We start from the raw sequence: 24,782 nt of genomic DNA, 5'->3' as shown, positions 1-24,782 counted from the left end.
ACTCTAGGATACTGGTCGTGTCACAGAGCAGGACGGCTGATAGCCCGACCTGTGAAGCAAATTGTCCAGTTGGATGCAATAGAACCACTGCTGGGCTGCGTAATGAGGCTACATCCAATCGTGTATCATCGTGGCCATGCTTCAAGGGTCAGTACGCATTATGTTCATGTTATCTCATTCACTCACCAGGTGAACCCAAAGTAGACTTGTTTGCAGGCGGGATAGCAAGCCTCCAGAGACAACATTTGCTGCTTCCTTGAAATGATGCATGGCAACATTCAGACACTCCGTATCTTCGCCTGCGCCGGTGCCGTCAGGCCCTGAAAGATGGAATGATAGGTAGACCCTAGCTAGCGCCTTATGGACAAGTAATTGACGAGGATCATGTTGCGTCAATAGAGTTAATGCACAGCGTAGGTTCTCTAGTGACTCGTCAGGGTCTTCTCGGTTGCCTCGGTGGTCAAAGCGGGAGTAGAGTATATTCGCGAGGTCATTTAATGATCCGGACTGATCTGTGTGACCGACAGGGCGCAAAGCCAGCGCTTCCCTGTCAAGTGCGATAGCCTCATCCAAGTCTTCGTCATTGCCTCGGCGGTCAAAGCGCAAGGAGAGGAGATTCGCAAGGTTATTTAATGACGAGGGCCGATATGTGTGACCGACAGGGCACAAGGCCAGCGCTTCCCTGTGAAGTGCGATAGCCTCATCCAAGTCTTCGTCGTTGCCTCAGTGCTGAAAGCGGGAGGAGAGTCCAATCGCAAGGTTATTTAATGACAAGGACCAACCTGTGTGACCAACAGGGACCAAGGCCAGCGCTTCCCTGTGAAGTGCGATAGCCTCATCCAAGTCTTCCTCGTTGTCTCGGTGGTCAAAGCGGGAGGATAGTACATTCGCGAGGTTATTTAATTACTTGGACCGATCTGTGTGACTGAGCGGGAGCAAGGCCAGCGCTTCCCTGTGAAGTGCGCTAGCCTGATCCAAGTCTTCGTCGTTGCCTCGGCGATCAAAGCGCAAGGAGAGGAGATTCGCGAGGTTATATAATGACGAGGACCGATCTGTGTGACCGACCGGGCGCAAGGTCAGCATTTCCCTGTGACGTGTGATAACCTCATCCAAGTCTTCGTCGTTGCCTCGGTAGTGAAAGCGGGAGGAGAGTTGAGTCGCAAGGTACTTAATGACATGAACCGATCTGAGTCACCGACCGGGCACAAGGCCAGCCTTTCCGTTTGAAGTGCGATGGCTTGATCCAAGTCTTTGTCATTGCCTCGACGCTCGAAGCGAGTGTGCAGCATTACAGCCAGATTGCCTAGCAATTGCCCTCGGTAAGCATGTCCGGTCTTGTAGTATCCCAGTGCATCATAATGAAGGGAGATCACTTCATCTTAAGTCACGTGGTTCATCTCTCTGCAAACACCACTCTGCTCGACGAGCAAGTTGATTCGGCGACAACGGAAGTATGGATGTGGCAGACCGCTCCTGCTGAAGATCATTTGCATCCATGCATCCATGCGCAGCGGATGTGTTGAGTGCAATCAAAGCTGCTCTGTAAAATTGGCTATCGGCGTGGTAGACATCAAGCACATCGCTCAGTAACTCTTCACCCATGCTGGCATCTGTTTGAAATCCCCGCTTCGCAAAGCGAGAGAGAAGATAAATGGCGAGATGGAGTTGGGTCGTGGGTCGGTCTGGATGACCAGTGGGACGCAAATCAAGTGCGTCTTGAAAAAGAGAGATAGGTACATCGAGGTCGAGGTATCTTCCGTTAGCTTTGCAACTGGTAAACTTTGCTGTGGCTAGATTGAACAATGCTGCAGGGCGGTAGGGATGATTCACAGGGCAGAGATCCAAGACTCATTCAAAGTGGCTTATGGATTGGTCCAGATCTGTACTGTTTTATGTCCTGCGGTATCGTGCGAGAAGACGATGTCCGGCATCCGTCCTTACTGCTAATCCATCCATATCGCAAGATGTAAGCTACACATTACGGCGATCAGAATCAGAATGCAAAACTGTATCGATCACTCACGGTAGTAAGGGAACAAAGAACACCGCCATCGTTCTGGTCAGAAAGTCGCTGCTTCACCGTCATGAACAGTGAAGTACAAGCGGATACGACGTCCTCCTGCTTTGGTTGAAACACTATGGCTGCGATACTCGTTAGTATCCGTCAGTTGTTATTTGCAATAGACAACACTGACGATGAGACCTTTCGCTGTGATCCGGTAATTCTCTGACGGAGATCTTGAATGTGCGGAGGATTTCTCCATGATAGACCATGGGACCCAATTCAAATGAGGCTTGGAGACACATAATACCTAGATGAGCACGGGTTCTCCATACTGCAAAATAGCAATTAGAATAGTACAACAGAAGTGTGGCGTTGAGATGCAAACTCACGCATAGAAGAGTCAACGAACACGTTGTAAGGAGAAGTTGCACAGACCCGATAGGTCAGAACTTCCATGCATGAAAGAGGAGAGTCAATGGAGGCAAACATTGTGAGGAGACGTCACACAGGCCCGATGAGTTGGAGCTTCCCAGTGAGCGAGTCATATTTGACACAACCACTTGGAAAGCACCAACTAACCGGTATAGTTCCGTGGGTGGGCGGGGCAGTTTGCAGGCAGGCGATCATAGACAGGTGGCGATATTTATGAATTTGGATGATCATACTAATCGGCCCGATGATACTGGTCCATCATTAGTGGGCCGATCACCATGGTGAACGAATTTGGTCATCATCATCCATGGGCTATGGCCCGTGTTTCTTGTGGTGGGATGTGCGCATTAAGAAATGAGCTGGGTTCCCAACGTTGCAATTCCCAGGTTGGGTTTTTGCAGGAAACGTGCCAAATTCCACACGGTGGGAATTTCGCACAGCCTGGCAAACTACCGAGTCAATCATTTGAATGCATCTGCATCATCTACAACGGTTCCATTCGCTCAGCATACTCAAATGGATAAACCACTCACATTCACAAACATTATCAAGTGGAAAGGCCCAGGAGTCGAGGATCACAACAACCTCAGTCAATGAAGTGGAACCATGAAATAAAACAATTGTGAGCAAACTTGTTCAGAACATTCTTGGGAATTATAAAACTACGGAGTTCCGAGGAATTGAACAGGAGGATACTATTGGCGATAAGGCAGAAGGAAGACAGTACTAGAACTACTCAGATACACATACTCCGCGAGTCCGTGTTATGTGTGTGTGCATCAAATTCTCTTCTGACTCGCATGGCTAACAACCTGTCTCAGACAGGTCTGCCGACTTCAAAAAAGTGTGTTGCTTGATCAGCATCCCCATGAAGCTTCTAAAAACGTTCAGCAGTGGCCAATATTTGTTCTTATGCAAATACTGTTATTGCCCATTAATCATCCTTCCTGTTGTGCTGGCTCGGTTTAATTTGTATAAACAGATTATGGTGCTGTAGCTTGGATGAACGCCTAATATCACGGGTGGCAGATAAGGGACTGCTCTTGGTATGGAGCATACTAACGATGCAATATGTTCAAAGTGCTGACAGCGTGCGTTCAGTGGGTGTGGTCTTTGCCTAAGTCACAATCTTCCTGTGGTGGGACCTTGGGACCTTCGGTGCAGAAGGACACTTGTTTGCATCGAATATCAAATATCTCGCACATATAACGAATCACGATGAGGAAAGTAGATTGATCATGTGCTGAAAGGCATAACGAAAGAAATATAAGTGCAGAATCACTAGAAGCAAAGGTGAGACAGTTGAGCATATGCCACAATGCTAGCTGTATCAATGACTATTAGCGTGTGATGGAGATATTCCGGACTTGAAAAAAAAATCAACATCCGATTCCGACATCTTTACCGTTCACTTCACCAAGATCTAAGGGAGGAGATAGGATTGTGATTTTGCAATTTGACATTTGACAATTGAAAACTAAAATCGCTGAGTTTTACGGAGCACATGCATGATCTCATATGAAGTCCAAGTTGTTTTCAGCGTAGGAGGTGAAAAGGTACGTCGTATAAGCCTATCTCACCGCAGCATTGACCACACAGCCTCGATTTATTTCCCCTGGCAAATAGCGATCAGATCTGTCCTGGCCGATACCATTCCTCGCCTTAAATGTTCGGTGAGCTGATCCTGTTCCTCACGGCGATCGCACCACTTGGTCGTCCAGACGTGAGTAAAGAGTGACGTTGGCTCTATATAATGAACAGGAGGTGTGATCATGATCAGTGACTCCACCCCAAGACAGGGACATAATGTATTTTCAAAGGCACGCACGTGAGGTTCTCCTTGACGGAGTCAATGATATCTTTAAACTGGTCGACAATTTCTACACGACTGCAGTTAGCACCCATTTGAACAACAAATCAGATGTTGTGAGAACGAGAATTCGACGGAAATTTGATAGGCAGAAAGGGGCAGAAGCAAAACAATGCAAAGAGAAAGGGAAACAACCGCGTACCTTCAGAACCTTGAAGCCACTCTTCCCTTGAACAGGTAGACCACTTCTGAACGAGGGCCATGAAAATCTCCACATCCAGGAACATTTCCATGTTTGCAAACATGCCATCAAGAGAGATTTCCTCCGCGGCACCTGCGCCAGGTTGGCCCGTGAGAGGCGAAGATTGATGAGCCGTATTGTCATCAAGATCAGGCTGTAGTCGGGTATGGTCGATGCCAGAGTAGCTAGTGTCGTCAGGACGGCTATCTTCCAATTCGCAGGGAAACTCGTCGATCTTGACCCGTTTGACTCTACGCATATATCCAATTTCGTCAGAGGGTGAGAAACCAGCATCGTCCTCCTGAGTGCCTTGTATGGCGCGCTTCACCCTGCGCAACATGGGATGGGCAACAATGTTTGTCCTGCGAGCGTCAAGTAGCGCTTCATCTTCGTTTGCTGCCGAAAAGCCCCGAAAAGCGAGCCCTTTTTTCTGAGTCTGTTTTTGGTTGCATTGAGTCAAGCGACTAGACCTATCAATACTTTATCAGACCGCGACCAATGCTCCTCGATTTTTGCCGTCCAGGCCGACAGATCCACTTGCGTTTCCAAGGAGCTGATCTCACCAAACATCGGGACCGTAGGCGAATATAACTGCCGCCAGTTAGAATTCATGAATAGTGAAAACTATCCTAAGTCTTATGTATTTGGGTCAACAAGTGCACCGCCAGCTGTGTCAAGAGCCCAGCCTGCAGGTTTGTCCTGAAGGACCTCAAACGATGAGTGAGGGAAGAAAAAACATTTCCTACTCGGCCTGGCGTAACGCCGTGTTCAGAGAACCCTTGCAGGGGAGCCCATTTTCCTATTGCATGATATAATGCACCGGCCATCAATATAATGACCTCTCCACAGTGGTAGCTACCCAAAGATGAGTTTAAGTTAGATAATGCCTGACACGACACTCACCTGAGCTTCAGCTTTAAGTCTGTGAGGTAACATTCACCTCCAGTGAAGCGGCCCATGGGGAATATTGCAGTGGGGCCCTCATCCAAACCATCTTGGTGAGGCATCACGTCGAGCTTCCAAACCACTGCTCGGCCCAGGAAGGGCCCCGGGTCTGCAACAGTCCACTTCCCAGCTTTAAATGCTGCCTCATACTTAAGGTAGAACTTTGGGAAGGATGCCCGGAACATATTTCCTAATAACAATGCCAACTCCTGCGTGCCCTCGAAGTACTTGTGAACGAAAGGGGACCCATGGGCGCCTGAGGCCATATCTGCCGATGGATGAATCCCGTGCTAGGGCGAAGGATGTTAGTACTACGTAGAGGGGTTATAGGGCTTGGATAGCAATCATACTTTTTTAGCGGAGCGCCCCTGGTCAGGCCATGCATGGACCAAATGGATTACACCGGTCGCCTCAGACGTAAAGGTACTGTCGTGATATACATATTCAATATCGTGGAGTGTGAATGACTTGCTGTCCTGGGATAGAGTAGCTAAGCCACCCGGGGGGTCACCGTCCTTCGCATATCGCAGTAGAGCGTCAGTCTTATTGTGACGTCCGTCGCGGTCGCTCTGGTGAACGCCGATGTGATGGACGAGTAACTGTGTGTTTACCAACGTTTTATTGAGTAAGGTCGGCTACGTCGATAGTAAGATTATGTTGTCGAAAAGGTCATAAGAACCTACCTGGATCCCATCAAAATGAACCTTCTTGCCTTCGTTCTTGGCTTGGGCAAAGTCGGTAGGTGACCTGCCCAGGGCTGAAGGAGTCTTGGGACCAGGTTCGTAGTAAACCGTCCCTCCAGGCGGCTATTAGCATACTAAAGTTAGCTGAGATACTTAATGCAACCTCGGCGACCTACAGGGCCCGAGCCTTTGTGCCTTTGAGCAAAATACGCCAGCAGGGGGTTGCCCAGTTCATCCTGGAAAATTCCCGAGGCGCCGTCGCTCTCCCAACTTTCCATAGCTTCCATGGTCGCTTGAGCTATTTCCTTCGCATCGTTCTTGGGGCGAGCTTTGAGGTCACCCAGGTGTATCCCTTTCAACCGGTACACTGGAGCGTTACTCTGCCAATGACGAACGTGGTAGGCGCAGTGCCTTTTCACACGCACACCCCACTGGTTCGAGCAGAGTAAGCACTTTGGGACAGGGCGCTTAAGCAGCCTGACGTCCGGGCATGGAGCCTTAGTGTCTTGGCCCAATTGGCGCTTATGTTCACGCTGAAGTTGAGAAGCAGCTTGGGACACCAAGTTGGCGTTGGTGACTGCAGTGGGCTCGAGCTCTCGAACTGGGAGCTTGAGTAGCACCCTCTTAATTCGTGGGGCAGCAGTTGTTTTCTCCTGGTCCGCGCCCTTAGTTTTGGATCTAGTCAGCACCATGGAGTTCAGTAAGGGCTGGAGTATGAGCAAAGCAGAGGACGTCGAAGGCCGATGAGGCTCAGTTGATAACGTACGTACGTGGTTAGTCACAATGTAACATTGCGTAAGTACGTTATGGACTGGCTACCCTACCAGTACGCGTCCGCAGTGCCCTTGCTACGTCAAGGCGTCTGACCCATCCCTATCGACAGGGAAGATGCACGGAGCCGCTCGCAGAAATATCATTTTCATGGCTGCGCTAATCAAGAACGTTAGCATATTGGAGACTTTTTGCCGATGAGTACAAACACTGTGGCCTGCCGCCGTAGTCTCGTCATCCTTAGATGGCGCCCATGCCAGTTTTGGCAACGTAAACTAATCAATAATTTCGAGCTGTCTACGTCAAAGTTTGATCACATCCGTTCTAGGCTCTTTGCCAGGATTTCGGGCCCGAGAGTCTTCAATGCTTCCTGTATCTTCGCCTCCTCCTGCGCCCATAATGGAATAGGGATCAACAAGAGATCGTTCCTTGACTGAACGACACGTTTGATTATCAACCTAAACCAGAAGAAAAACTCACTCTTTGCCGGATCCCGAAGGAGAGTTGGTAGACTTTCTAGGCAAAGCTGAAGATGAAGCGAATGGTCGCTCGGTCTTCTTCCTTCTCGGACATTCACGAATTCGATTGTTTTCTAGGAGCGTGTACATGTATCAACTAGCAGTACTGTGTAGGGACATGCTTGCGGAGTGGTCTCTAGGGAGGAGAAATTTGGTGGAGGATCTGTCGTGATATTTATGTAACATATGATGTTTCGAAGTATATTTGAAAGGTCTAGGCAAAGTTATTTCTCGTTGTATCACTACTGGAACAAAGCACTGGCGCTTGAACCAAGTGGCAAGGGAAATTATCCGGAACGTCTAGCAAGCAACCTGGTCCTTGATGGCCAATGTTAAGATACAACGAGAATCAGTGAAAGTGCCTTGACAGCTGATTCTGCATGTCGGTGTTCCACTGTCTGGACATATAGATACTGCGAATCATGAAGCCAGATGGCTGATAACTCATTAGTGCTCAGATGCGATTTCCTCCATCCAATGGGCCAAGGAGAATAAAAGGAATGAATCACGTAGAGTCATGGCTGGACTGCACGTCTCTTGCGAATGAGCATGACAAGAATATGGAGTCTGCTGCTTAGACTACTTCGTAATTGGAGGTTTTGCGCTAGCAAGCGGTTAATGGTCAATTTTGAGCACCTGACGCAGATGTATCTGTGACTGGCTCTGGGCTAGACCATGAGCTAGACCATCCATCCATGTCTGTAAGGATCGTAGGGTCAGCACCATGCCTCTAGTCCATAGAGGGCTGACCTGTTGTTGTGTTCCGGTGAGCTCTGCTTGCCTCTGGAGTTCTGCGTTTAGGGTTAGTTAGGCTTAGTTTAGGGTTAGTGCTACATGGAAAACTACCTTAGACCGCTTTGTAATTGGAAAATTTCCGCTAGCAAGCGGTCAATTAGTGCCTGGCTCTGGGCTAGACCATGAGCCACACCATCCTTCCATGTCTGTAAGGATCGTAATGTTAGCACCATGCCTCTAGTCGATAAAGGGCTGACCTGTTGTATTCTATCGAGCTCTGCTTGCCTCTGCAGCTCTGCTCGTCTCTGCAGCTCTGCTTCATTTTCGAGGCGGGTCCACTCATTGACGTACTGCTCACACACGACTTCCACACTATCAGCCTTTTCCACTTTAAAACCATAGTAGTGACAGCGGGGTCCTTGCCAGGTTCCCTCGATGTAGCCAGGGAAGAGCTGTTTTATGGCCTCCCAGATAGTACTGGCATACCAGTAACATTGGAAATGATACAGGTTGTAGTTGGGAGCATGTGTGCTGGTTACAGATAAGAGAACCGATATCTGGGTTGCAGAGGGACGTGTGGATGTGGGAGGGAATGTGAGGGTACAAAGATGGTTGTATGGGCCGTACATTGATGTTAGGTACTTGCACGTATTAATACCTGTACATGGTGTAGTGGAAACAGAGTCAAGGGCAGCAGTCTGCAAGGCTGAAGGAGAAGCGATGCCCGACGAAAGCGTGATAGGAGTGGAGGAGCCACTGTCGTTCGAGGATGACTTTGGAGTACGGTCTACGACCACACAGGCAATCGCAGGCACCGAAGCATCCCAGTGAGCAAAAAACAGTACAAGAAATTCATGCTGTTTGCGTTCGGAAGCTTTGCAAAACCAGGCTTGTTCCAGGACACACTGCGAGGAAAAGTTGCTAGCCAAGAGCATTCTTCGCCATGTCGCAACTTTAAACCGAGTCTCACCCAATGTAAATAACCCAGGGAGTTCAGTAGGAAGTTCCATGGGACGAGAGAAAATCGTAGCAAGGAATCTACAAAAAGTGGAATCGTACTTTGAAACCATCGCAAGTTGAAAAGGGTTGAGTAGGGTTGAGTAGAGTTTGGATAAGTGCATGAGGCTCAGAAGACAGATATTTTGCACAACGTGTTAAGATAAGATTAGTGCTAAGGCCGAATTATTTACAGGCAATTGTGCTGAGATATGGATGCGCGTGACCAACAGATAATGCTTAAGGTGAGGCTGGGAAACAATTTTTCCCGCTAAATTGTAGGCACATCGGGGTTATCAATATTTAGGTGATGTTTTTATGTTGTACCAAATGTCAAGGAAATATTTAAAATTTAAATTGACATAAAAATGGAGACATAACTTTAAATTTTGGCTGTGTTTTGGACGAAGTACAAAAATTCAAGCATTGGCAAACATATTTCCACTTAGACTCGTGACCAGTCCGTCTATGAGGCAAGCCATTGATAGACGGACTGGTAAATCTGGGTTTGAATTTGGATAGTGCGCGCTCTTTGGAGTCGTCACATGACGGAAAACCCCATTTAGGACTCAGACACTGCTTAGATAAGTCTGCTAAGTTATTCGATCATACATGTGTTCTATGTAACGTCGCTCGTCATCTCTGGCAGTGATCAGCTTTTGTTCCAACTGCTGCAGGGCAGCCTAGCGTTGCGAGACGTGCTCTATTTATGAATTCTGCCTATTAATCTTTTGTACTTTGTTAGTGGTTGTAACTGTCAAGCTCTCCTTGACTTGGGAGGATTTCAGAATGTCTCAAGGATGGCCTGAACATGATGGAGACCTCTCAATGTTGGCAGAAACCGATCTCAATCGCTCCGTGGACTCTGGATTTGTCAACATTACCATGGGATCTCCAGCATCAATCCCTACACCGAGTACCAGACGAACCTGGATGTCTACTCACGATCAGATCAACAGCACACTCCAAACACTGCGGGATGGTCGTATATCCATCCTAGACTTCCTCGTCAAAATACTGGACCCTTCCAACGCATCTTATAAGTGGTTGAAGCAGCCATCACGAATTGACTGTTGTCATTCCAACAAGTTCGGATCTAGCAAGCCTTTTTGCATTAGGCGTCGAAAATTCAGAGGTCCTGCCACGGTCTACTCGCAACAGGAAATCGTCATCTTCATCGATTGATGACACACTCTATGCTCTCCGATCTGTTCGTCGACTTTTAGACACGTCCGAGACAGTGTGTCCTGTTTCTGGCAAGACCGTTCCTTCTCAGCATGCAGCCAACAACCCCACAGCATCTCCAACCAAGACATCTTCAAGGAAATCATCTGTCCGTAGACTGCAACGTTCACTGTCTTCTACATTGGATAGCGCTGCGGAAACAGCCATATTTCAAGCATTTCTTTTCGCATTATCCAATTGCGATTCCGACAATCTTGGAAACCTAGAGATGCACCCAGAAAGTATCCCTTACCATTGGAAAATATTTCCATGAAAGTCAGCTGCGACAAGCGCCATGCCACGACATGGGATGAGCCTGACCAGTGAGTTCATTCCACATGCTAGTTATACCCGTGCTCAGTAACTTCTACATGTGTAGCGCGTTCCTCATCTTCCCGGCGCAACTCCTGATTGCATGTACTTCCACGCACGATTTTGACCCACTACTTGTTCCGGCCGTCACTCTCGTTCATCTCAACTGCAGTACAGTGGCGAAGAATGGTGCCTACAAGTCCCATAGCCAAATCTCGTTGAAGACATTTTATGATGGCGCTACGATACACTACGTAAATGATAAGCCCACACCCGATTTGTCTTGAGGAATTCGTATTGGGGAGGTTCCATGGTGTTCTATCAAGGATGGGGATGGTAATGTCGGGTGGTGTATGCGCTTCTGGATTCCAATCCTGTTCGCACTTTTCCAGTGAGCGGAGACCAGGACTTTCAAGATAAATGCCAAGGTACATGTGGATGGAGAATCGAGATGGAGGTAAAGAAGGGTATCTAAGTGCTTCAAGTGATTTCACGTTGTCCAGGTTGCTGAGAGGTTTGGCTATGTAGGGGACCGCTTGGGTACCTACTGATGTAAAGATCGATCACCATGTGTTAGCGTTGCATCAAACATTCATGTCTCCTTCTCTAGTACATGATGCCTATGTGTACAGTTCAGTAACCTGGTCCATGTCTATACACTTTATATCGACGACTTGCTATCCTTTTGGGCTACAGATATACAATCATCAACCGTCATGATATATCCTTCAAACACATACACTCACACATCGTAATACGGTCGCCCAGCGATAAAGCGATGCCCTGCGTTTTGCTCCGAATACGAACATGGCCTACAATCCCAGCTTCTGTCTTCTCAATGCTCAAATTGGCTAAAGCATCCTTGCCTGGGTCATCACGAAATAAGACCGATGCTGACACAAAACTTGTGGAAAGAACCGCACCGAACAAACTTCGAGCATACATGTTGGCAGATAGGAAATCACAATCGCCTGACATGGCTCCTTCTGGCGTCAGACAAGACATGTTCGTAGACTTCATGACGTGCTTCAGGTAGTCGCGAGGGCCACTATGCGGGTGTGTTAGCTAGGGACTAGATAAGAGAATCCCGAGAGGAATATGTCAGTTCGTCGACACGTTAACCCTGTTCTCCCACTCAAACTCTGTCCACATGCTTCGGAACTTGAGGGTAGTGAGGATTTAGACAGCCACTATAGATATTAAAGACATACCTGCGTCTCGCTACAGTACGCAGGCTTGATATAGTCCATAATGTTGATGTGGATGTCATTCAAAATAACACAGCATTCAGCGAGGGCAGGCCCATCCCATAGGATACTGCCAAATATGACGCCAGTCTCTGTTGACGAAACCTACGATGCACAATTAACATGGTTGAGTGACAGAGTATCTTTGGTTGTTACCTTGATTGTAGCCTTGATACTCTGGAAACCGTGAGGTGCTATGGTATATACAGCCAGTCATTCGGCCAGTTTGAGGTCACCAAGCATTGCGACGTCAAGACAGAGATTCTGCAGCGTATTAGACGTCTGGTTGACCAGAAGGACATCTGAGTACCGTTAATGAGTATCGCCAAAAAATAGCTCATCAAGGCAAGTATATGCACCAAGCATAATATCAAATCCGTGCATCTTGATGTATGCTTCCGCATACATAGGGTCCGAAAAACCTAGAAGTGATGAACACTGAAACTTGAAATGACTGCAGCACTACAAGATATACTTGTGAGCTGGGATATGCGACTGAGGTTGGATATGAAGTCTTCCCAGACTTCAGCGGCTCCCGTTGCCTTGCCTAAGTCCTCCACGTACTGGCAAAAAAATGAATGGTGTATAATCAGTCGATGACAAAGGCCTACATCAATGGGATCATCCGCCGATTTTTTCGAAAACTGCCTGAAAGTAAGCAAGTCATCGACTTGCACAACATGCTCCTTCGTATTTTCCGCCTCTTTCTTCTCCGCTGCCTTTCTCTGTCCGCTTATCAGCAACACAACTTGAAGTAGACTAGGCACGCACCTCCTGAGCGACGAGCATCTTGGAGTATGCAGCTTTCGTGTCCTTCAAGAAGATGTCGTGGACGATGGACTTTTCCTGGAGCTCGCTTAAAGTTTGTATGCAGTCAAGAATGCGCTCGTTGGAATCCTCGTCGATTGGTACTGTGACAAACTTCGACTGGCCGACGCGGATAATAGACGTCATGATCAACATGGACTGGGTGGGTGTCAGTGAATGCTATAGAAACATTAACAGTAGTACGTACCTCAGCACGGAGAGCGTTGGCCTTTGGCCGGTCATCTGTAAGATCATTGAATCACAGCACAAGCTTTGTCAGCGCCGAGGCGAGTACCGAACCCGCGAAAAAGTCGCCTCCCAATATGAGGGCTGACATCACATCCTTAAAAGTTCCGAATGAAATAAATGGGCACACCACGCACCTCTCAATGGAGGCTTTGACGCAGCCTTGACAGCCTCTAATCTCGCTGAGTTGGTGCTGGTGTACGCCGTCTCCGTCGCATATGTCCCGTCAGCAAGTACCTTTGGCCGCCCGCTTCCCTCGGCCTTCTTGTCCTCCTTCTTGTCCTCCTCTCCGTCAGCCTCGTCCAGTAAGCGCTGCTCACTTGCAAGAATATGGATCTCGCCAATCACTTTGCGAATGTCCTGGAATGTGGCCTGAATGTCTGATGGGCCTTCGACATACTCGCCCAGAATCCAGAGGACGCTGCGGAAGGTTTTACCGGATCTGATCTCTGTCAAAGTTTGTCGCATATAGACAGCCGGAGGTGTGGGAACTTCTCGACTACTTCACTGCGGGAGTGTTAGTGAAATAAGATGTAGAGAATAGGAGGAAAAACAAACCGGACGAAGGCCACGACGTCCAGCGCAGAGGGGTTATTTGAGTCTCCGAGGAATTCCATGAGCGCATGAACAACGCTTGCAGCTATCTCAGAAAATTTGACTGCTAAAACATGGATCGATTGGATTAGAAGTTGCCTGTACTCCGGGGCCTATCCCAAAATCAGTTCACGGTAACGTGCAGGACTGCAAGACTGACTTTTTCGAACTCGAGCTCCTGTGTCTGCTGCAGCTGCTTCTTGAGGAAGAGAACAACTTCCTCGACGTTCCGATTCAAGGTCATGCTGAGTACGATGCTCATGGCTTTCCTTCGAACCTCCATGTCGGCTCTGATACAATAGGATTCAGTATCATTTTCAGCTAGTGATTGATCAATGTTTGTACCTCGACAAGACCTGCAAGATATCCATCGTCAGTCCATCCAGTATATGACCATGTTTGGAGCATAGGGTATCCAGGCGATCCAGGACGATTAGCTTAACGTTGTTGTCGGATTCTTTAATGACCAAATTAACAAAGCACGAGGCAGCCGCTAATTATGAAAGTGAGCATATATGTGTACAGGACCTGATCGTAAACATACCTTTCACAGCAGCGGGGTTCTGCGTGAGTGTAGTGAGCGTCGTAGCAGCTTCGTACTTTACTGCGTGTGACGATGAATTCAACAATTCAAACATGCATGTGATATATTGGGGCTGCAAACTGACAAAAATGAGGATAAACAAATAGCCTAAATGAAAAGGACTTACTCAATGCATCGTGTCGTTCTTACAATCCAACCTGATGACTTCTATGATGCTCATTTGCAAGAGTTCATCTAGACTTGTCAGCTGATCATAGACGCTAATTAACCACTCCACAGCTTTGGGCATTGCGCAATGCGCAAGGAACACGAATGTGTTACGCTTGCACGTCGCGTCAGACTCTGCAGCAATGAAAGTCTGCATGAGCTTGGGAGCATCTGGGATGAGGTGTTCATATTCGCGGTAGATAGTGTACACGGCGAATACGGCGTTCTTGCAGACATAGGAATGACGGTGCTTGAGACAGCTGCGGCAGGTAGAAATTAGGGGTTCGAGGAGTTCAGCATCTTTGGAGAAAACGTAAGGTAGCGCCACAGATATATTCGTTGGGGTGTTGCTGTAGGGATATGAAAAACGGAACATCCGGAGTGCAGGAATCAGTCTTACCAAGTCGTTTCAGATGGCATTGCTGGGCAAGGTGAGTATATGTACGGTAGGAGGATAATAGATACATGTACACGACTAGAATCATCTCCTGCTTAGGCTTCCCGTTCTCATCATACTTGGGAAACACCTCCCAGTAGAAGTGAAGTAGCTTGTTGAGCTGCTTGTTTTTGGAGGGCATAATATATTGTATGATGGGCATCAAGAGCGTGGGCTGGGCCGCCACCGTTGCATCAGCTTCATGCGGTCTACAGGAAAGATTGGAACATACCTGAGGGTTCCCATTAATCGTCGACACAACAACCTGCGCAATGTGTCCAGTCTGTCTTCATCAGTGCCTTTCTCGAGAGATGCCCTAAGCTCCTGCGTAGATGGACTCTCTGTGGTATCCTCAAATACGACTGTGTAGCATGGTGCCTCTGCTGCCATTATGACCTAGACAACGCGACTGACAGTGAGCTCGAGCGTCACTTTGGACGTGTATTGATAATAGACGTTGTATAAAGGCGTGAGAAGCACCTTCCTAATAGGTGTTTCATGTCTGTTCCCGGTTTCGTCCTATTCAGCACATCATTCGCTCCGCTCTTCCAGTTCACTCCAGCCTTATAACCAGTGAGTTTCAACTAATTCATGTTCTACTTCAAATAACTCTGTACTAGATCACACTCATGGCATTTCTCGGTCTTCGCAAGTGGTCCACTCCTGTACATTCCATTTCTCGTGCCACAAGTGATTTTCCGATGACCAGTCGTGTTAACACCCATGGCGCCCTTCTTAGCAGCGAGCGCAGTAACCTTTTATCTTGTCCCGAAGATGCAGGAGATGGGTGTTCGTTGTACATCATGTGCTTTTTCCACTTCGACCTCGCATGAATGGGTGTTACAACGGAGATGTACACCAAGGATCCTAAAAACCCATATGGTGCTCAGATTGCAGAGGAGGCGCATCATTAGAAGCCAGTTTGACTTGCTTCAGGTTAATAGGCGCGTTCAATTACACCCTTTTTCGATGAGCTGACAGCTCATTTGACACTTCCTTGCAGACCCTTTACGCACACTTAGAACCAGATATCCTTAAAATTGGAGAATCCATGGTGCAAAACACGATATTTATTGCAGGGATTTCCCCCGTGAATATCATGTGTGATCTACAATTTTCACTGAGAGAGGCTGTTGGTCTTCATCCTCGGACGACGGGCATTGTTCTGTTCACGTTTTATTATTATTTTGATTTGCTGACTGATTTTTGCCAGCATGACTCAGGGAGTTTAAGTGTGCTAAGTTTGCACACTCGGCACTTGTGAACTGGCTAATTACCTCGATACCATGTTCTGAGGCAGCCAATGCACGAATAGTAGCCGATAACCACGGGATGCATAACACAGTGATGGCAGTTCAGTTGTGGTTTCCATTGTGTGGCAAGCACCCGCCCCATCACGTCAATACCATCATAATCCAGGTAGAAAGATTGATCGAAGCGGCCGACAGCGCATTCGGATGGCTGCGTATGGGGCCTGTGGTGGTCTCTCCCTTGACACGGCTTGAGCGATGGAGAGTTGTTGTTTCTTGCATCACTAGCACCGACTCCTCCTCGTCCGTCATGAAAGCATAGACTTGTGAGACCTTTGACAGCAGACGTTATACTATAGCATCGTGGTATAAAATGAACGTGGGTACAGGAGCGCTCATTGTCACAATGAGTTGGACTACATCGATGTATCAAGTGTTGGCTCTTACTGATCAAAGACTTGCAGTTGTGGAGATGGGCATCTTCATATGCCAATGGGCTACGAGACCATTGAGGTCATCAGTAATGGGAAGTTTGTACAGAAAAACAGAGATAGGCTTAGGACACCTACAGAATGGAAATATGCTACCATCAGGTATGTATTTCAGAAGCTTCAAAATTGAACATAATCTAAGGATACCGGACTCACCTACACTAGCCAATTCTCGAATTTCATTGCTGTTCCTCACCAAGCTTAAGAAGCTGAACGACGGCGCCAGCTGTAATGCAATGAATACTCGTTTTGTTCATGGCTTCATGGTTTACATGTGCCAGTATCCTGAAGTTCGTCCATTGAATTGTTATTAGATGGATGTCACAAGAACGCATGCACCAGCTGCCTACTTAGTAGTTGTTTGGATCAGAGGCTGTTGCCAAACACCCACCTGAACCCAAATTTGGGTCAAACGTTGAGCCCTAGCTAACTCGTTGCATAGTCATCGCACATGTAGAAGGTGTCGCTTTCTTTCCAGCGCAGTTCCTCATTGACTCCTTTAATGTCCCTGCTCGTGACTCACATCAGGTCCTTCCACAGCGACTTCGACAAAGCCACATAATCGAAACCCAACTGGGAGGAATCAATACAAGGACTGTCGTACTTGTCCGCCCTGTCCGCTCCTTATATTTTTTCACCGTCTGCAGCCCCGGAGGATGACAATCAGGTTACGGAGCTTCTTGTATGACGAGCATGGGATTAAGCTGAGGTACGCGTGTTATGTGCTCGTCTGTACCTTTACAAGTAATGACGTACTTCAGTGAAAGCTCTGTAGCTCGCAGACGAAGAACTTTGGGTCTCTATGCAAGTGGTGTGACCACCCGACAGCTGCCAGAGACAGTCAAACGACAGCTCGTGCTCACTCAGATGTTGAAAGATCCGGAAAAGAAGCTCGGCCCTCGGATGATCAAACAGCTGATTGCCCGTGACGCCAGTATCCATCTGACGAGTTACATAAACACCAAATTACTCCTTTAATGCTGTTCTCATGAAGATAACGTAGGGATTACATCAGGGCTGAGATGATGAGACAAGACCCCGAGGGGTTCGCATCTAGAGATACGTCCGTGAAGCATACTTTGGGAATAAGTGATGGAGAGTCTATAATCCATACCATGTCCATGTTGCCGACATGTTGACACGCGCAGGCGTTCTCGGGACCAACTTGTCTAAGTATTTCGTTCAAACCTTGTTTAATGAATGTAACCCTCACGATCCGATCTGGTCAAGGTATTGACGCTTTCCGGATGTGGTTGCACTACCGCAGTCGCAATAAGGAGCGTCTCTTAGCTGTATCATCGTTGGTGTCCGAAATGCTGCCTGCATCACCTCACAATGATGGAGTCGAACAAGTCGTACACAGTGACTGCAAAAAAAAAATATGGAAATCCGATAGGGCGCGAGAACCAAGGATGTTCATGCATCACTGCACCAGATCTCATGATAATCCGGTCCAATGATAGAGCACTGTGCCCTGCTCGAAAATTAGGAGAATGCGTGTTGTTCGAATGGTTGTGACCTACAGTACTGTTTTCCTTTCGGACAATCTTCCGGTTCACTAAAGCAATTAAACATTTGTTGACACATGCCTGATTGAGATCGGGAGGTTTGACGAGTTCGATGACTGCATGTCAGGACTTGTGAGCCAATGTATACTGCAGCAAAGAAGGATTGCTCACGTCTGATACCCCGCCCATCGCTGTCCATCATGAATTCTATCACAGATTCCATGTTACGTCGGAGACCCTGGAGCGCTCATCCTTTAATAAACAGTCTCGTATCATCATCAAGTATACGTGCCGGATCACTACCCCGAAACTCAAGAGGAAGAGACATTACTATCTTCTTGAGTGAAAGCTGTAGAAATAATCAAAAATGAAGCAAAGAATGCCTCATGTATCAGCGCTCACTGATCAATCTTTTTTCTCCTTCGCAGTGAGCTTTGGTTTAACCTTCCTCTTGGGAATACCTGTCGATGCGGTCTTCATAATGCTGGTAGAAGCATTCCTTGTCGTAGCATTTGTCATGTACGTCGTTTCAAACTCTTGGTTTTCGGTGAACGTCGTCTTGTCTGCCTCTGAGTCTGGCGGCGGCGGAATGGCTGATGCTGCTTTCAGAGCATCTTCTTCAGCCAAACGAGTGTTTTCCTCTAATGAATATGCCGCATCATCTCGAACGCATAATAAATTTATTACACAACGCACCTGCTCGTCGCTTAGCCAGCCGGAACGATGCGTCCGTTGGAGCCTAGCAGATTAACAACAAGAGATTAGTCGACATACTCGATCATCGTGAAATTAGCAGGCTCACCTGCGGCCAGTCCACCGTAAGCGCGTTCATGTCCATGACATATAGCAAGCTTGCGAAGCTTTCATTAAATGTCTTCAAAAAGTTGCTGAGGTTCCTTAGGCCCTCTACATTCGTTTGCAGCACCTCGACTTCGTCGACTAGCTCTGCCATTACAGGCTCGATGAAGCCAAGGCCATGAGGCGCATCAGGGTTGTTACCTGATCGCGAGAGAGCGAAGAAAGACCCTTGGGAGACACGTTTAAGAGGTGTTCTATGCGGGGTATGTCCGGGCATCGCGAGGTTAAAGAAGAGATTAGAGTCCTGTGGCACGTGCTTGACGCGTCTGAGCACGCTATTTTTATACTCCAAACCCACGGCACTAAACAAGGGATACACAGCTGAAAGTACGTAGATCATTTTGTACGCAAGATGCAGTCTGATCAGTCTGAAAGTTTGGCTGGACAAGATAACAGACCTCAGATATAGTTCCGCATTGAATACAATTGAAGATTGAAACAAAATCAGAAAAATGGTCATTTTACGATAGACTACCAACAATACTATAACTGAAAGGCTAACTCGAACGCAAAAAATAAACAGCGACCAGTGCACACAACAGTAACGGGGAAACCCTTACCAGACGTTTCAGGTGCTCCATGAAGACCTGCAAACTGACATCGTCGGTGAAGAGTGCCTGGCCAGCGCCCGCGGTTTGTGGAGTGCCATACATCGATGTCGACATATGCGTTCTCGACAGATTGAGCTTTGATAGCAAGAATCGAGCTTGACTGCCAATAATGAGTGATGAATTGAATGAGACCCCTTGATCCGGGAGACAATGCCTGGCCCGCAGGAGTAACGACCTCAAAGTAAATAGCAGCAGATGTCCTAGGCGTAATGGAGTTGATTCGCCAGGCTGACGTCTGACCAATACCAATTTCTGTCTCGCCAACGCACACAGATTTCTTTCCGGCGGAGATTGCATGTCCGATGAGGCCAGAAACTTTCAGTTCTTTGGTTGTCTAAATATATTGAAATCAAAAGGTCATGTAGAGAGTATGCGAGATGACTTGCCTGTACGTCGAACGTCGCGTTAAAACCCATTTTCAAGAAGTCCTGATCGTCCTTATTGAACATACACAGGAATCTTTGCTTGAAGATCAATGTAGCAAACGAATCAGATAGGACAATGACACCGTTTGTTGAGTTGGGCAATGATTTCATCTCTAGTAAGCCCACTTGATCCAAGCAACCAGCAAACAAATCGACAGCGTGGCCATTGTTGGATACCCTCTTCGCCAGACCTTTATAGAACTAAAATGAAGAAAACTATGATGCCATGGTACATTGTGTCACTGATTCAGGACAAACCTTTACCGCACATTTGTAGTGCTTGACGCTGTCCCGTTCGATGTCGTGATGAGAGCGAATAGGCTCCTTGAGTTCGTTGCTGACAACCATGCCTGGACCCTCCGTTGCCGATCCACCCGCGCAAACCATTATACGCGCGCCTGTGTTAGGGAAAGTCGTCTGAGTTATGTTGTCACCCATACGCTCTCCTCACCACAATTGATAAACTCACCTCCAGGAGTCCAAACGGCTACACTGACGGCCACACCAGTGCAACGTCAAGCACACTTGTCATTAGCAACTGGCCAAGGGTCACGAGCGAGTGCCTCCAGAATGCCAGTGAGTTGAAATTCGCATTGCTGGACAGGAAGCAAGAAACGCGCAGCGCCAAAAGCTTGTTGGGGCATGGGTTGGCCGGCGTGGGGTGCGGTGCGAGTTGTCGTACTGAGTCCGAGCATGTCCTGAATCTGTTTCTGTGTGTACTCCTTGCCGCCACGGAAGACGTATGACTTGCTGCACTCTGCATAGCCCAACCCATGAACTTGTGTCTAATGGTTGAAGCAATGAGCTTGAATGATGAAAGAACAAGTGTATATACATACCATTGTGCCGAACATAATGAGACCAACTAATGCATATGGTGGGATCAAGCTGAGACTGACGACAAGAGCGTCACGAAGTGCTTTGAGGTTATCGGCATCTAGACAGGTATTGACGACAAACAGGAAGACAGGTGGGGCCTGAGCGGGACAAGATAGCGTGTACTCAATCGTCGTGTACTTGGGAAGTAGTTCAGCGGGTAGATTGGTGTTAGAGATATCTTTATAATGTGGCGGGAAAGGATTGCGGGTCAAGAAAAACGGACAAATCTACAGTTTGCCTCTGCCAATATTGATTTGACTGTATGGCGCATCATTAATAGAATTTCAGGAAGGAAGAGAAGAGACATACCAATATGGATTGAGAATAGCACGACAAGGCGGTTTACACGTCATGGGTTCGTATAATACTGGGGGAAGATTCTCTCGCTGCTTCAATGGAGTATAGAGCGCTGATATCGAAACCACAGTCTGCGTCGCCTCTATCCGAGAATAGGGCCATACATTCCACGAGAGACGGACGCCTGAAATCAAACACAAGCTAATCGATCGATTTAAGCAAGATATCAATGAAACAAACCATCTCGCTCTTCGACATCTTCAAAATTGAGCATCTCGACGCCTCCGCACGGGTTCGAATAAAAGTTACAAGGGCGGTTATAACTGTTTTGCAAGTGAGTTGACCTGAACAGGAGTACTTGCAACGTCACTCCAAAGTATAATCTATCCGTATACCAATTGGGATGTCTTTCAGGCGAAGCTTAAATCGACATTCAACATGAAAACTTGAAAAAGTCTAATATGATCTCGAAAGCTTTGTGGGGAATCTCAGGCTAGCTACATGTATATATGTAGCGTCTTTACTGAGCTTTCTTCCCTGCGGCCGCCTCATCCGCTGGTCTCGCCTCTTCCCATCGTCTCGCCTCTCTCCATTCCCTACGACGTACAGAGTCATTCGCAACACCAGGGAGCTTGTTTGACCCGATGAGCTCCCATATGCTCTGTTCCGCTTCTGCCGGTTATGCCGGCACAATTGCTCGCAAACAATTCTTCCCCCGGCACTATTCATGGATCATGGATCATTGATGATCGAGCTTCGACTCCGTGGAGCAAAGAATGATGTCCGCTGCATCGGGCAATCACTGGACCCTATGGCAAGCACTGCTTGAAAACGTGCGCGTCACTTGGCCATACAATTAGGACCTTTCTATTCCTGTTATCGATCAAATCTACATTTGGCGTGGGCAAAATCGCTTACGTTCCCACTCTCTCCTTCGCCTTCTCCTTGTCTCTGGTTAAGCCTCGGAAATGGCATCAGTGAGTTCCCAAGGTCTTAGGATCAATAAAAGACTTACTCATCAAGTGCAGGATGTCACAGCCACACCTAGTAGCGGGTGTGATGACATTGCACAAGGACAACCAAGTGTTTGTTCCCTCCTTTCCTCACCCCCATCTTCGGCTTCCTCTTCCTTCCTGCCCCTCATCCTTCACCATAACTTTCGCCAGAGAGTAAGTTCCAGTCCTACCGCGGACGAATTCACTTCTACACTAAATTTTTGTCAATTGCAGATAGATTCAAGCTGGGGAGTGGATATGAAACACCACTTCAAGCACAGAAATATTGATACTGCCATGAAGGCAGAGATCGGCTCTCTCTTGGTCTGCGACCTTCCCTGGTCTGACAATTGTCTTATTAATAGCGCTGACGAGTTTCTTTCCCCTACACAACGCAATACGATGATTGAACGCTGGACCAGACCGAACGGCATACTCGCGGCGACCAAAGGATCCTATGAATGGACAGCGGCTTCGAAAGCTCCCCTACCATTACAACGTAAAAATTGGTTGCAGGAGGCCGGCATCCCACTCGATCAGACTTTTGAGAGTCTTCTTACCAACTTCTTCAATGAGGTATGTATGCGATACTGATGCTTCTACTTATCAGAATCTTGATGTTGATTCTTAGATCACAATTCAAAGCCGCAGGCACAAAAACTATTCCAAGAGGGGTGCCACCATTCCTGAGGATATTGGATTGCGTGTATGGAAGGCGTTCAACAGGACTCAGCTGGAAGACACTCGCAGTCCCGATATAATCTTGGTTTCCTGTAATTCGGAGGAAACCAAGTGGGCCCAGGTCATTTCCGTCATCGAGGTGAAGTGGGAAGACAGTCCCAAGCTCTTGATGAGTGCCATTGCTCAGCTCGCTGATAAGGCTACTTTTGTCTTCCACCACCAGCCTCATCGCCAATGGTTCCCTTGTCTCAGTCTATGCGGAACGGCCCTTCGCCTATCTGTGTTCACGCGCGGCGGAAGCCTTTATTCCGAAGCATTCGACATAAGTTCAAACCCCAAATTGTTTTCGAAGGTGATGAACTACTTTACGGAAACGGACCTTTCGTGGCTGGGATACGATGTCCATATATTCCGCGTCCTTCCCGCCACGATCCAGGTTTGGGATGATCAGAGGTATTGGCAGGACGAAGACGAGAACGGAGCGGCGTGCGATGACTCGGAGTTCCAGCTAGTTGGCTACCTTCACCGATCAATAGGCATGTCTTATTTGCATCCCGAATGTTGTACTCTCTTGACGAGAAATTAGGTCTGCATGGAAAAGGCACGCGTGTTTTTGCCGTCGAGGGCGCACAGGATAAAAAACATCTTGTAATAAAAGACTGTTGGGATCCATCCAAGACGGTGAGCGACCACGTAATACACAGGAAACTTCAAGATCCTGCACGGGACTCTCTTCTTGTTCTCTCACCCAATGGCGAGTGGGTTTTCACCGGCGAGGAAGATCCTGGTGATTGTTCAGATATAGAGTGCGCTCGGAGGCTGGATGGAATGTATTGTTACGTTGGCAGTCGCTGTTGGGACGATACTAAGTTCCTTTCAGGAATAACCATCATGAAAGACCATATGTATCCTTCCCTCGGCCTGTTCTCCGATTTTCCAGTTCCCCAGTCAATTGCTTCCATATGTGCTTCTATGATATCATCACAGGTCCTGGCCACGGTTCTCGGCGAATTCCAAGGAAAAGTTAAACTTGAGGAAAGATATCGATCCCGCACGTCTTTTACCACCTGTGGTGTCAACATCTTGTGGTTGAGAACTGCACGTGAAATGTTCCACGGCATCATAGGCGCCGTAGTCGGTGAGATTGAATGTCTGCCCATATACTTCTATACCTGACATTTATTTGAGGTCATCGTAACACTTATAAATGTCGCAAGGTTTTGCATCGCGATGTTAGCGATGGTAATACGATATTCCTCGTAGAAACGATATCCGCCGAATCTGCTGTCCCTCCGCGTCCTGATGGGGCAGCAAAAGAGTGGACTCCTATGAGAAGCGGGGTGGCATCCGATTGGGGGTCTGCCACAGACTGTTTGGAACCTGGGGGGGAGGTGTCCTTGCCACGTACCGTAAGTCACTTCCTTATTTTCGATCCGATATCCAATACTGATATGATGCAAAGGGGACACTTCCCTTCGAGTCCAATGCCTCGATGTTAAACACAAAAGTCAAGTTCTATCACGATCTCGAATCTTATTTTTGGTTAGCCTACCTCATTACCTGCAATTGCGCAGGTCCCTTTAACATGCGTTGCGACTGGGATGGAGAAATCGAGCGTTTTACTGCGCACAAGAACATTACACCTTCGTTTATCAATCGCTTAGCTGAGATCAAGACTTACGGGAATGTCTTGGATGTCGACCATTCTGTTTCCACCCATGCCAACCAACCTCTTGCCCCCCAGTACTTATTGTGGGTCCGTCCCGGAGTGCATTCGCTTTCACCGTTAGACATCATCCAGCAGAGGAATTCTGTGTCCGACACCGACTTCACTAACCTTATGACACCCTACTTTGCACGGCATGAAATCGTACGAGATGGGATGATCGAGTTGTGCAGTCTCTTGCGTTCTGTAGGTTAGCCAGCACCAGCATCAGTGATTGTACCACTCGCTCCCTTTTCCCGCCTAATGTCCGCTCCCATACTGCCAAGATGAGCACGACGTGAGGGTCAAATCGATGATTTTGTCCCTAA

At 47.7% G+C, this 24,782-nt stretch overlaps 8 protein-coding genes across 8 annotated transcripts; 3 read left to right on the top strand and 5 right to left on the bottom strand.

Moving 5' to 3' along the window:
* Positions 1-3: 3 nt before the first annotated feature.
* On the bottom strand, positions 4-2,564 carry HD556DRAFT_1505337 (uncharacterized protein; the record flags this gene model as incomplete). The annotated part of the gene is made up of 10 exons (XM_041309019.1): positions 2,395-2,564; positions 2,196-2,336; positions 2,024-2,142; positions 1,920-1,971; positions 1,389-1,805; positions 1,200-1,303; positions 908-1,167; positions 783-817; positions 187-722; positions 4-108 (listed from the first exon to the last, which is right to left on the bottom strand). Exons 1-10 carry the CDS (start codon positions 2,492-2,494, stop codon positions 4-6), a joined length of 1,869 nt encoding a protein of 622 aa, XP_041154127.1. The 5' UTR covers positions 2,495-2,564.
* Positions 2,565-5,219: 2,655 nt separating this feature from the next.
* HD556DRAFT_1220097 (uncharacterized protein) lies at positions 5,220-5,660 on the bottom strand (the record flags this gene model as incomplete). Its single annotated transcript, XM_041296780.1, has 2 exons — positions 5,220-5,343; positions 5,392-5,660. Coding segments are annotated over 2 exons (393 nt in total), but the record flags the coding sequence as incomplete, so codon positions are not given.
* Positions 5,661-8,027: 2,367 nt separating this feature from the next.
* HD556DRAFT_1449511 (uncharacterized protein) lies at positions 8,028-9,150 on the bottom strand (the record flags this gene model as incomplete). Its single annotated transcript, XM_041307609.1, has 4 exons — positions 8,028-8,104; positions 8,156-8,196; positions 8,252-8,346; positions 8,398-9,150. The coding sequence occupies 4 exons, from the start codon at positions 9,148-9,150 to the stop codon at positions 8,028-8,030; spliced, it is 966 nt and encodes a 321-aa protein (XP_041154125.1).
* A 775-nt stretch (positions 9,151-9,925) lies between these two features.
* On the top strand, positions 9,926-10,959 carry HD556DRAFT_1449510 (uncharacterized protein; the record flags this gene model as incomplete). Its single annotated transcript, XM_041307608.1, has 4 exons — positions 9,926-10,179; positions 10,226-10,469; positions 10,511-10,683; positions 10,740-10,959. 4 exons carry the CDS (start codon positions 9,926-9,928, stop codon positions 10,957-10,959), a joined length of 891 nt encoding a protein of 296 aa, XP_041154124.1.
* A 374-nt stretch (positions 10,960-11,333) lies between these two features.
* On the bottom strand, positions 11,334-15,143 carry HD556DRAFT_1449509 (coatomer beta C-terminal region-domain-containing protein; the record flags this gene model as incomplete). The annotated part of the gene is made up of 21 exons (XM_041307607.1): positions 11,334-11,362; positions 11,419-11,737; positions 11,795-11,833; positions 11,884-12,024; positions 12,076-12,113; positions 12,156-12,221; positions 12,279-12,341; positions 12,395-12,482; positions 12,531-12,644; positions 12,691-12,885; positions 12,935-12,969; positions 13,027-13,056; positions 13,110-13,471; positions 13,531-13,679; positions 13,727-13,856; positions 13,912-14,059; positions 14,111-14,170; positions 14,300-14,667; positions 14,718-14,739; positions 14,763-14,962; positions 15,019-15,143. The coding sequence occupies 21 exons, from the start codon at positions 15,141-15,143 to the stop codon at positions 11,334-11,336; spliced, it is 2,721 nt and encodes a 906-aa protein (XP_041154123.1).
* A 239-nt stretch (positions 15,144-15,382) lies between these two features.
* On the top strand, positions 15,383-15,667 carry HD556DRAFT_1247986 (uncharacterized protein; the record flags this gene model as incomplete). The annotated part of the gene is made up of 3 exons (XM_041298740.1): positions 15,383-15,434; positions 15,463-15,542; positions 15,605-15,667. 3 exons carry the CDS (start codon positions 15,383-15,385, stop codon positions 15,665-15,667), a joined length of 195 nt encoding a protein of 64 aa, XP_041154122.1.
* A 2,740-nt stretch (positions 15,668-18,407) lies between these two features.
* HD556DRAFT_1449508 (uncharacterized protein) lies at positions 18,408-21,346 on the bottom strand (the record flags this gene model as incomplete). The annotated part of the gene is made up of 11 exons (XM_041307606.1): positions 18,408-18,643; positions 18,699-18,741; positions 18,805-19,181; positions 19,421-19,805; positions 19,864-20,097; positions 20,155-20,313; positions 20,366-20,383; positions 20,436-20,681; positions 20,736-20,912; positions 21,144-21,256; positions 21,313-21,346. 11 exons carry the CDS (start codon positions 21,344-21,346, stop codon positions 18,408-18,410), a joined length of 2,022 nt encoding a protein of 673 aa, XP_041154121.1.
* Positions 21,347-23,333: 1,987 nt separating this feature from the next.
* HD556DRAFT_1192853 (uncharacterized protein) lies at positions 23,334-24,348 on the top strand (the record flags this gene model as incomplete). Its single annotated transcript, XM_041296217.1, has 3 exons — positions 23,334-23,886; positions 23,937-24,157; positions 24,211-24,348. Coding segments are annotated over 3 exons (912 nt in total), but the record flags the coding sequence as incomplete, so codon positions are not given.
* Between the last annotated feature and the right edge of the window lie 434 nt (positions 24,349-24,782).

Source organism: Suillus plorans (assembly GCF_016647745.1).
Source record: "Suillus plorans strain S12 chromosome Unknown HD556scaffold_89, whole genome shotgun sequence".
NCBI classification, from domain to species: domain Eukaryota; kingdom Fungi; phylum Basidiomycota; class Agaricomycetes; order Boletales; family Suillaceae; genus Suillus; species Suillus plorans.
This window is presented reverse-complemented; position numbering and strand designations above follow the sequence as displayed.